The 12,696-nt window shown below is 44.6% G+C and overlaps 1 protein-coding gene across 1 annotated transcript in view; it reads left to right on the top strand.

Annotated features, from left to right (window-relative positions):
- The window catches only part of spegb (striated muscle enriched protein kinase b), a 111,648-nt gene extending 99,379 nt beyond the window's left edge, over positions 1-12,269 (top strand). Inside the window, exons 38-43 of the mRNA XM_063213764.1 lie at positions 1,059-1,857; positions 2,473-2,712; positions 4,193-4,416; positions 5,488-5,563; positions 6,985-7,134; positions 8,047-12,269. Of these exons, the coding sequence (XP_063069834.1) occupies positions 1,059-1,857; positions 2,473-2,712; positions 4,193-4,416; positions 5,488-5,563; positions 6,985-7,134; positions 8,047-8,308 (1,751 nt within the window). The 3' untranslated portion in view covers positions 8,309-12,269. The remainder of the gene's footprint in view (positions 1-1,058; positions 1,858-2,472; positions 2,713-4,192; positions 4,417-5,487; positions 5,564-6,984; positions 7,135-8,046) is intronic.
- Positions 12,270-12,696: the final 427 nt, after the last annotated feature.

Raw genomic sequence — 12,696 nt, 5'->3', positions numbered from 1 at the left:
GTCCATGTTTATTGTATGGCTTCCAAAACCCAAGACAAATTCCCTACCGTACTTAAAATTTTTTTACTGGATATTGGTTACAGTCCCTGGAGCAATGTGGGATATATACATATTCAGATGTCATGCTCAAGGGCACTTTCAGGCACTTCACCTCGAATTGTCAGGATGAGATTGAATCTGAATACTTCAGCTCCGTAACCATTAAGACACAGCTGTCCCCCTGATAAATGGTTTCTTTCACAGCGAAATGCGACAAGGTTCATCCCCATTCCCTATAGTTCATAGAGTCTGCCTGCATTCTATTTAATCATTTTGATGTAAGCCTTCAAGGTGCACTGTGCAGGAAATGGTCAAAAATGATACAGCGACTATACTGTTCATTGAAACGGGGTTGCCTATTGCCAAATTTAATCTTTTCATGAAAGTTTATTAAGTATTTAACTAATGTTCTCTAGTGCGGCCCAAGTACAGTCATTTTTGCAGCTAAAAATGTCTATTTTTGGAAATTCAAAATGGCGGAGCATGGAGAAGATCCCCATTTTCATGTATGAAAAGTGCAATTTTCCCAGTCATAATGAATAGAGATGTACAGGATCCAAGATCCGGTTCCGGATCCGTCAGGATAATAGGGGTTTTTCAGACTCTCCGGTTCCAGGATCCAGGATCCGGTAGCCGAGGCTTTTAAGTCAAAATAGTTTGAGCCAACGTGATAAAAAGGGCCCACGTGTGTGAGTAGGCTATGTGTTTCAACCCTTTCGTAGGATCCGGTATACGGTTCCGGATCCGGCTGGATCTTAAGCAGTGGATCCGGTATCCGGCAGGATCCTAAAAATCAGGATCCGGTGCATCTCTAATAATGAATACTTAGAATTTGATGGGGGTCGTAAGTATTCATGAAAAAGATAACATTAGTGAATGGGTAGCATGGATTCTGGAGATAAACAACTAAAAATCTCACACAGTGCATCTTTAAGGCAGTGAAGTGTATTGGCGGTGCAGCTGGTGTTGATATTGAATATGATATATCATATAACGCATAAAATATATTTCTTTGGCAGAAACTCCTAAATCCACTTCTGTGGTGGTGAAGACACTCCCATCTACCCCCACCGTGGTCACGTCGTCCATCACCATGCCTATGAAGCCGGCCAGCGCCACCAAGGCCGTGTCCCCTACTCCTCCTGCTGCTGCTGCCCCTACTCCTGCTGCCGCCCCCCAGCCTCCAGCCCCCTCAGCCACCCCTGCCTACGCCCCACCGCCCAGCAAGCCCACCGCCCCTGTGGCTGCCGTCAGCGTCACCGTCCCTGCCTCCACGCCGTCCCCCCCTGCTCAGAGCACCCCCACCCCCATCCCCACCGCTACAGCTGCGCGTACAGCAACACCTACTAAAGCCAAGAGTACGCTGAACATCATCATGGCCAAGCCCTCTGCCTCTGCTGCAGCCTCTCAACCACAACCAGCTAAAACATCCACCACCACCGCCACCATCAAGCCGGCTCCCCCTACCATCCTCCCCAAGCCCATGAGTCCAGTCAACGTGGTGCCCCCCATGACCAAAGCCACCCCGGCCGTCTCTCCTCCCCCGCCCCTGGTCTCCGCCCCCCAGCCCATCAGCAAGCCCATCTCCACGCTGCCCATGTACGCCGCTTCCGCCGGCCAGGGCGCGCCCACCCCGACTCCCGCCATCCCACCGACCGCTGCCCTGTCCCCACGCGTCGTGCAGGTCACCACCCTGACCTCCGACAGTAGGAGCATGACCCCAAGCGGACGCATCACACCCTCAGGGCGGGCCACCCCATCCATGCTGCGGCAGGGGGTGCCCCAGAAACCCTACACCTTCATGGATGAGAAGGCCAGGTAGGTGTGGAGGGTGGATATATGGATGCTTGATGTGAAGTGCGGTTAAAATTATCAATTACAATATGTGATTATGTGATGAGTATGTGACCTTAGGAATAGCCTGAACAACATATGGTCTAAAGCTGAATTGAACTGCACTCCATTATGTTCTAAAGAGCATACTTTACAATAGAAACAATTTGATTTTGTTTTGATTGTGATTTTTACATTCAGATGCCCACACAGCATAATGCATAAGAAGAATATTGAATGCTTAAGTATTATTTGATTTTCAAGCCATATTTCTGACAAATCTGAAATTCCAGCCATATTTCAAGCCCCATTCCGAATATTTTCTTTTTGCATTTTGATCATTTTAGCTGCACAAACAAGTCATATTTTACTTAGATTTTTTTCACCATATTTTAACCCTTTGATGAGTACCATCAGAAATATGTGATTAGAATTTTGCCCAAATTATGAGTTCTCATTATGATGCCATAATGTCTTTGCGAGATTTTTAACACAGACGTCTATGGGAGTTGTAGAGTGTTCCAGTAAAATTCTAGAAGAACCTCTAGAAATTCCTTATCCTCAAAGGGTTAAATGTTATCTTTCTCATCTTGATCACAGGGGTAGGTTTGGCGTGATCCGAGAGTGCCGCGAGAACGCCACCGGCAACCTCTTCATGGCCAAGATCGTGCCGTACGAGCCGGAGAACAAGAAGTCTGTGCTGCAGGAGTACGACATCCTCAAGTCGCTGCACCACGACAAGATCATGGCCCTGCACGAGGCCTACGTCACCCCGCGCTACCTCGTGCTCATCTCCGAGTGCTGCGCCGGCAAGGAGCTCCTCCACAGCCTGGTTGACAGGTCAGTCAGGAACTAGCAGGGCCGCAGCTTTACAAAAACACTTATATGGAACTATACTGCGTTATACCTTTGGAAATATACTGTGTTACGGTAGGGACACATAGGAGGCGAAGAGAGGCGAAATCCAACCGTCATCAGGTCGTCGCGGCGAATCAAATGGATTGGAACAGTTATGATGTTGATTTGATTGGGCCGCGGCAGGCGAATTCGCTCCTCATTTGCATAACATTAAACTTTCTTTAATAATTTCGCTTCGCTTCGCTCCTGTTCGCTTGCTTTCGCTTGCCATCGCCTCTCTCATAGGAATGAATGGCAAAGTTCGCAAATTCGCGTGTATGTGTCCCTACCGTTACAGCACTATGCACACAAACTATGTACTATACACACAAACTATTTACAAACTATAAATACTGTGCGCCGGCAAGGAGCTTCTCCTACTACTTTGCGACCCTGGTCGACAGGTCAGGAACTAGCAGGGCTGCTGGTTTACAAAAACACTTAAATATGAGGGGCCCCTTTGGAAATACAGTATACCGTATTACAGCACTATTCACACAAACTACTTTGCACAGGCGAGGAGATCCTCCACACCCTGGTCGACAGGTCAGGAACTAGCAGGGCTGCTGCCTTTCCCAAAAAAAAACCACCTAGTATTTATCAGAAATCACTGCTACAAATGTATTCATAAACTAAGAGATATAGCACATCCTAGTCAACAGGTCAAGAAAAATCAGGGCTTTCCATTACCCTAACTCTTGTCCTCGACCTGTGCTTGTGGTCTTGCACTTCACTTCATTTCCCTTGCTGTCAGCCTCTCCACAACAACTTTTGGGGGACTTTTCCCTATTCAACATCTCAATTGCAAATGGACCTTTGAATTGCACTCATGCAAGATATTGAATTAATCTTTTGTTGTCAATGATGTCTTGCAGCGTCATCACAAGGCCACAAGCCAAAGGGGAGGACAGGAGTTGGGATAATGGAACCCTTAGATATGAGGGGCCTTCTGGGGAGAGGTTATTCTTGTTGCCAGGGAACCGATCGTTAGCGAACATGGGTGGGAGGCATACAAGCAGATGATATGATGTTAGCAATTGGGTCAAATCAGAACATCAGAATGAGGCCAATGGGGCACCTAAGTCACGCCCTCTACTTCCTGGTTCATGGGGCAGGGGGAGTCAAAAAATAATTACTGGGCTTGAAAATGAGTGTTTTTTTGGCACCAATCCAAACCTTGGACCTCCACCTATGCACCACAAATCCAAAAATCACTAATTTTCAAGCCCATTAATCATTTTTTGACTCCCTCTGCCCCATGAACCAGGAAGTAGAGGGCGTGACTTAGGTGCCCCATTCAAACGTCAAGGGAACGCCCTCCTCGAGGCAAGGCCAGCCCAGGTCCTTTTTTGTAGTGAGTGCAGTGTTTATTCTTGCCGACCCCTATTTTGACAGTTGGGGTTATCTTGCTTTTGCTCCACAGGTTCCGTTACTCAGAGGACGACGTGGTATCATATGTAGTCCAGGTGCTGCAGGGTCTCGACTACCTCCACAACCGGCGCATCCTGCACCTGGATATCAAGCCCGACAACATCATCATCACCCACCTGAACGTGGTGAAGATCATCGACTTTGGCTCCGCCCAGACCTTCAACCCGCTCTTCCTGAAGCAGTTCAACCCGCCTCTGGGGACGCTCGACTACATGTGTGAGTAACTAGGGTGCTGTTTCCACGTAGCAGGATATTTTTTTAGCAGGGTATTTTTTTTCTCCTGTTTAGGTGTAAACGCAATATGTGGATAAAAATAAATCCTCCATTGTAACAAATGCGTTTCAGCCCCCTAAATAGGATATTTTTGTCTCCTGCTTTTTATACCTTTAAATATCTGCTACATGGAAACGGAAGGCCAAAACCAATGCAAAACCAATGCAACCAGGAGAAAAAAATATCATCAAAAAATATCACATTTAAAAATATCCAGCTACGTGGAAACGGCACCTAGATGAGGCCTCTCTCAGTCTGTAGTCGTGTTTGCAATGCCGCAGATATTTCCGTGATCACAATGAGATCTGCCTGGTCTTGGAAAGGTGGGGTTGAATGCTTGCCAAGCAAGGTGGACAAAAATGTCTGACGTGACTTCCCAAGACATAAAAAACGCTGCTTCCAACTTGAAGCAGCGAGTGAACTGCCTCACACACATGTGGACTGCACATGCAATTAGATAGATGCTGCTAGATGAAGGTCAATCCGGGCAGATTACTGATGACATGGAGGAGGTCCCATGCCAGCGCAGTGACTCCAGCAATGCACCATCAAAAATGAGCCCTATCTCTATTTCTTTCTATCTCTCTCTCTCTCTCTCTCTCTCTCTCTCACACACACACACACACACACACACACCCTCTCTCCCTCAAGCTTATATTTTCTAAATCTGGACTCACATGCTGTGTGTAAGGATCTCACATTGCTGACTGCTGTGGTTTAATATGTTATGAATTCCTCTAAAAAAATATCCATGATCCATATCCATATCTACTTTTCCGCAATATTTTTCTTGCATCCTTACAAAACCTTTTTGTTTAACAATATCCAGTATTCTATACTAAATGTTTTTTTTTTTACCTCTCTCCTTCTCTGTTACATAAATCTCACTTTCCTCCCATGGGGCATCTCTCTCTCTCTCTCTCTCTCTCTCTCTCTCCCTCTCTCCCCTGTCTCTCTCTCCCCCGTCTCTCTCTCCCCCGGTCTCCTCTGTGTAATTTGTACGGGGTGTGAAAGCTCCTGAGATGGTGAAGGGCGATGTGGTGGGCCCGCCAGCTGACATCTGGAGTGTGGGCGTCCTGACATTCATCATGTGAGTAGAGCAGAGCAGAGTGCCACCCTCGCTCTCTCCTCCTCTTCCTCACATTGCATCTTCATCCTCCTCCTTGCCTTGTCTCTCCTGTAGCAGTATCTGCAGCATCTCAAAAGACTCCTGTGTGGCTCCTTTTTTGACACTTTTTTTGATACTTTACTTCACATTAGCCCACAGTAGTTTATTATTTCTATTTGTACATTATTTATGCTTACACTCACCGGCCACTTCATTAGGAACACCTCTCTAGTGTTGGGTCAAACCCCCTTTTGCCCTCAGAACTGCCTGAACTGTCTACAACAATACTCAGGTAGGCTGTGGCATTCCAACAATGATAAATTGGTACTAATTGTCCCAAATTGTGCCAAGAAAATATCCTTATGCCATTATATCTCCAGCCTGAAACGTTGATGTAAGGCAGGGTTGACCCATGTTTTCATGCTGTTGACTCAAATTCGGACCATACAACCTGAGTGTTGCAGTAGATATCAAGACTCATCAGACCAGGCAACATTTTTCCGATCTTCTAGCGTCGTTTATGGTGAGCCTGGCCGATTGTTGCCTAATTTTCCTGGTCTTAGCTGACAGGAGTGGCACCAAATGTGGTTTTCTGCTTCTGTAGCCCATTTGCCTCAAGATTTGATGTGCTGTGTAATCTGGGATTTTCTTATGCATACCTCGGTTGTAATGAGTGGTTATCTGACTTAATGTCGCCTTTGTATCAGCTCCAACCAATCTGGTCATTATCCTCAGACCTCTTCCATCAACAAGGCATTTTTGTCCACAGAATCGCTGCTCACTGTATTTTTTGTCTTTTTCGCAGTATTTTTTGTAAACCCTGGAGATGGTTGTGTGTGAATTTCCCAGTAGATCAGTCTTTTCTGAAATATTCACATCAAGCCTTTCGGCACCAACAGCCATGCCATGTTCAAAGACATTTAAATAACCTTTCTTCCCCATTATGATGTCCGGTTTGAACTGCATAAGATCATCTCGACCACGTCGACTACATGCAAAAATGCATAGAGTTTCCACCATGTGATTGGCTGATCAGAAATTTGCCTTAATGGACAGTTGTAACAGGTGTTCCTAATGTAGTGGCCGGTGAGTGTATATGTGTTATGTTAAGCTGTTAAGTAATTTAAATGCCATTGTGTAATGTGACAATGAAGGCTCTCTGTTCTATTTGGAGCTGATACCACCAACATGTTGGTGAATAGTAATATCTCGTTATAATTATGGTTCCTAGAGATGTTTTTTTTCATCAAATGCACTACTGTCTCCGATTAATTAAAGAAAATAAAACCCCACTTCAATAAGTTTTATTTTTTGCCACACTTATCGTAAATGACTTTATGACTCCTAAGTAGCGAGGTTGTGTAACTGCATCTGATATGCGATCTGATGGTTGATGCATCCAGGCTCAGTGGGAGGTTGCCTTTTACGGAGTATGATCAGGCCGAGACCGAAGCCCGGATCCAGGCGGCCAAGTTTGACCTCGGCAAGCTCTACCAGAATGTTTCCCAAAGTGCCTCTCTCTTCCTGAAGAAGATCCTCTGCAGTTACCCCTGGTGAGTCACAAATCACCTAATACACACACACAGGTATTTATAAGCACCATACTGTATGTATCACTAAAGGTAGAGGGCATGGTTTTTTTCAACATGCCAATATATTACCAAATGTATTCGCCAACCAGCCTTGACTCATATATAAACTAACAGGTTTCCACTAATGGGATGAATTAGAGCAGAGACTCAGAGCTTTTGGAACCCCTTCTATGTATACAAAAAGTCTTCACACATACAGTAAATGTGTTTTGTTTTTCCTTCTCTTTCTCTTCCTCCTCCTCCTCTTCCTCCTCCTCTTTCTCCTCTTCTCCTTCCTAATCTCTCCTTCTCCCCCACCTCCTCCTCCACCACTTCCTTCTCCTCGCTCCTCCTCCTCCTCTTCTTCTCCCTCCTTCTCCTCTTCTACCTCCTCTTCCTCCTTGTCTTTCTCCTCCTCCTCCTCTTTCTCTGTCCTCCTCCTCTCTCCTCCTCCCCCACCTCCTCCTCCTCCACTTCCTTCTCCTCCTCTCTCCTCATCCTCTTTCTCCGTCCTCATCCTCTTCTCCCTCTTCCTCCTCCTCTTTCCCCTCTTCTCCCTCCTCCTCTGCCTCTTCCACCACCTCCTCCTCCTCCTCCGTCTCCTCCTCTTTCTCCTCTTCTCCTTCCTCATCTCTCCTCCTCCCCCACCTCCTCCTCCACCACTTCCTTCTCCTCCTCTCTCTCCTCCTCCTCCTCCTCTTTCTCCTCTTCTCCTTCCTCATCTCTCCTCCTCCCCCACCTCCTCCTCCACCACCTCCTTCTCCTCCTCTCTCCTCCTCCTCTTCCTCCTCATCTCCCTCATCCTCCTCCTCTCCCTCCTCTTCTCCCTCCTCCTCTTCCTTCTCCTCCTCCTCCTCCTCCTCCTCCTCCTCCTCCTCCTCCTCTGTCTCCCAGGGCTCGGCCGTCCATCAAGGACTGCTACAACAATGCCTGGCTGCAGGACGCCTACCTGATGCGGCTGCGGCGCCAGACGCTGACCTTCACCACCACGCGCCTCAAGGAGTTCCTGGGCCAGCAGCAGCAGGCGCGCGTGGAGGGCGCCACCAAGCACAAGGTGCTCCTCCGCTCCTACTCCTCCACCCCTCCCCAGACGCCACAGAGTCCCACCGCCCCCACCCCCACACCCTCCCTGGCCACGGCCACCGTCACACAGTGACCTCCTGCACCACACCATACAACACTAGCACAGTTTCGTTAAGCTGCACAAAAGGCAGATGGACTTGCTTGCTGTGGGCCCCAGTTTTCCCCCACCGTTACCTCCACTGAGCACCACCACCACCATCACCCACCAACCACCTCCATCAGAGGAGAAGCCTGGAACGGTTCTCCTTAGGAGGCTGGGTGTGCTGGGAGATGTTCCTGGATGCCCCTTGGGGGTCACTCACTGAAGGGGTGCTGGGGCTTGGGAATCGGGACTTGGGGGGTGGGTTGGCTTGGTCTGGTCTGGTCTGGTCTTTGCTGGCCTGGTTTAGCCATGTATTTTGTTCTAAAAGAAGCATACCAGACTTGGGTGGGTGGGACTGGGGAGTCATTGCAGGAAATGAGAGAACTCTGCTCCTGCATATTCAGCCATGGAGAGAGAGGTCTACCTTGGGACAATGTCCCTCAACAACAGCAAGAACATGGAACACAGAGCACACAGTCGCTCCCGAAACCAGATGGTAGTAACGTACGTACACACTGGAGTTCATAGTTTCCATTTTTGTCTTGACCTCTTCTCTGCTGTTGGCAGCATGCTCAATGGTTTAGTGTTGAATCTAACCCTTGACCTTGACCTCGTTTCCCTCTCACTCTTTCCTTCTCTCAACAGTCTTCTAACTCACTTGGGGTGGGTTTTTTTTTTTTTGAGGAAGCTTTACTAACGTCTCACAGTGGTGTGTGCCCTTCAGGGGACATGTGGACCTATCTGGGTGGGGCTCGGTAGCTGTATTTTTTCACAAAGCTCATTGGTCGACAAAAGAGTTACGAGTAGTAGTATTTGCAAGAAAAAGTTATATAATAAAGCAAAAGAAAAATATGTAAATGTGTAATTTTGTTGTGTCTCTTTAGGTGAAGCAGGGGACTTGCGATTTGTTAAGACATATGGTGTACATCTTTTTTCTGCTAGTTTTTATGACCTTAAAATAATCATTTTACTACCAGTTATTGTGAGAGCAGTAACATGTCTAATTTTAAAACAAGTTGACATAAATTGCCAGTGTTGTGCAAAAAAAACTTTGGACATGAAGAACATGATGATGATGTCAAAATATTTTTAAGGTTTTAGAGACTATTTGTGTGTCACCACACATTCATTTGGTTGAAAGGAAATTGGATGAATGATCATTTTCATGTGCTAATGAAGGCAATTTAGTGTTTTTTTCCGAAAAAGATGTAAGCCGGGTTCAGTGTAATTAACCCATCCAAAATATTTTGATTGAATCATCTTGAATTACATGTAGATTCGGACAGGCATTAGAAATATTAAAAACGGAAAGAATAATCCAGACACAATCCTATGAAAAAGGGAGGAATTACATTAAAACGCCTTTATGTATGGATGCTAAATGTGATTCCACTCTTTTCGATATGTCTCTGGATGCCTGGATTATACTGGATTATCCAAGAGTGCCTGGATTATACTTTCTGATCCTCATCATCCAAGAGAGCACCAAACATATTGGTGAAGACAAATTGACCGATTGACCTACCCGCCATCTGTTCTCAAATCTCAAATATTAACTTATTGAAATATTGATCTTGGAAATGCTAATTACATTTTTTTCTGCTCACCATGCCCATCTGTGAAGACTTCACATTCTTGGGTGTTGTTTGTATGTACACACATGACTAATCCTACTCACAGCAGATGAATCAATCCTTGGTTTTGAAAGTACAAACCCTACCACAAATTTGATCCAAGCAGCTCATAATCAGTTGATCAGCAAAGACAACTCAAACAGGTAGAACACTAGACCAGTTAACTCAGTTTAGTCACCACTGTGTTGGAAGTAAACTGTGGCAATGTTTTCCCTGGAACTAGCACCGCTAACACCCCTGACTAACAGTTCTCAGTGTGAGACCTGTTTGATGGACATTTATTACATATTATATTCTATTACATTTATATTAACTAGACATTTGTCCATATTATTGCATACAGGGTCTGTTTATAGCCTCACATGTTGCAGGCAGAATCCTTTGCCCATTGCATTTTTAATTTTAGACATTGACAGTTTTTCATGGTAAAGTAGATCATGGAGCTACAATACTTGTTGCACTGAATGTCCTGATAGCCCGTTTGTTGCCTTCATATCCACCTTATTACTCTGCCCACTAACTCAGCCCATATTAATAGCTTTAGTTTCCCCACAGCGTTTCTGGACTGCTAGTTCCGATGTGGCTGCCCATGGCCCTTCTGAATGGTTTAGCACTAGCAACTGCTACCCAGATTATGGCGCCACCCTTGTAGGCCTAACGTGGATAATAAGGTGGATTCAAACATTTCTCCTGACGGAGTCCTGCATAGTCCTGCTGTCACGAAAAGAGATTTAACACAATTATTGCACCATTTCAAATGACGTTACTTTTTTTTCCTGTCATGCTTGCACTTTTACCTTTATCATAGCTATTAAATTGAACGGAAAATATATTGTACATTTGTTAATTAAATCTAAGCTATGCCAGCAAATGTTGAAATTTGTTGAATTGCAAGTATGTCTGGCATCCTTTTACCCAATCAATTCTGGATGGATTTCTTGTAATAACTTGTACAATTTGCAAGTTTCCACTATTCTTATTTATTATTATCGGTATTTTATGTTGCAATGTCTTTGGACATTACTAAGTTCTACATTTCATCATTAGCTGTATATCATACTTTTGGTGTTGTATAATTGAGCATAAAAGTAATGAGTTTAGTTTTAAAACTACATTTAAATTGTTAGTTGCATTTTATTCATTCTTTTATGTTGAAGGCTGAGTACATTTGTTAGCATCACTTCTTTTTCTTTCTGGTAGCAACTGACGCTATGTAATGTCGAAGTTTATCACATGTAGTTATTTTTTTAAGTTGACTGTCGGAATGTAATGAGTTGCAACTCCTGTCAAAATCAATAAACACTGCTATCTCAAAATGTAATAGCCAACAAATCAAAATGAGTAAGCAATAGTCTTGTTATCTGCTACAGTATGCTTTCATATCATGCTGAATTTACATCTGTTTGAAAACTTTGTAGATATTGCCCTGGGTCACTTGCTGTAAATGTGAGGATACACGGAGCAATTTCCTGAGCAATGTTACCGGGTGGCATCATGACTGCCTCCAAATTTCTTGATGGAATAGTTAGAAAAGTTGCCTGCTGCTGATCCAAGTTCTCTTGGTAAAAGTGTTATGGTGATATAAACAGTCCAAACAGAATCGTCTAGTATCATTACCCAGACATGCTGCTCAGAACGCTGCCCTGTGTATCATCACCATTAGAACATGCTGTGGCCTGAGTGCAAAGTTTACCATTAGACCACGGAAGGCCAAAAGCCGAATTACCCCCAATTTGAAAAAAGCAGACCCAGATCGGTATTTTCTCTTCTAATATGGTGACTGGTTGTAAACTCCACTCAATTCAACATCTGCAGTGACCAGGACAAAAAAACATGTGCATCCTTCATATCCAGTATGTAGACTGGCATTACAGTAGGTTGTGCAATACCAAAGCTGTTCATATTGAATTCCTTGGAATGCAACTTCAAATCCAATAGAGTACCTTCTGCAGTGCCCATGAAGTAAGATGTCAAACACATTGTCATTACCATTGCCATGTTAGATTGAGTACTTTTTTCAATGCCTTGTAATTTATTAAATGGGTACGTAAATGGGTGTAAAGATATAGCTAACTATTAGCTAGAGTTCTATAAAGTGGAGACAGTATGGCTGATGTGATAAAACAAATAAAGAATTTATCATTAAAAAAATGCCCAGTCAACAGTTTGTGGTTGTGAATGAGGTTTTGTATTATTTCTTCTTTTTGTGCCTTTCTTTCTTTTTCGTTGTTCTGGACCTTTGACCTGATGAGCAACCCCTTTCAATGTGAATCTGAATAAAGAGTTTATTTCTGGATTGCATTAAGATGCATTGAAACAAACAATGGTATATGTGGGAGTTATTTTGGTCTCTTTAATGTGCTATGGAGTCAGTTAACGGTAAGGTACAATGTCAGAAACTATTCAATTCCTTCAGAGTTTCATGCTGATCAGTGGACCCAGGTCTGGACCAATAATCTGGCATACGGGGCATTTCCCGGTGGACCAACAGTCCTCAGTAGTCAATCCTGTGGGTTTTTTAAAATTATTATTATTATTGCAGTGGCGGCAGTGCATAAATGCCCAGGCCAGGGATGGGCATCTGAAGGCCTGGGGGCCACATGCAGCCCAGCTCTTCCCTCAGTGCGGCCCCTAGATAAAAATCATTTCATTTTGGGCCAGTTTTTTGCACTTTCTTTAAAACTAAATATTTTGTCTTGGTTGTTTATGAAGGACATCATATTAAAATGCAGTGGTTTAAGTGGT

Source organism: Engraulis encrasicolus, chromosome 13 (assembly GCF_034702125.1).
Source record: "Engraulis encrasicolus isolate BLACKSEA-1 chromosome 13, IST_EnEncr_1.0, whole genome shotgun sequence".
Classification (NCBI taxonomy): domain Eukaryota; kingdom Metazoa; phylum Chordata; class Actinopteri; order Clupeiformes; family Engraulidae; genus Engraulis; species Engraulis encrasicolus.
The sequence above is the reverse complement of the archived record's forward strand: the minus strand, read 5'-3'. Positions and strand labels throughout refer to the sequence as shown.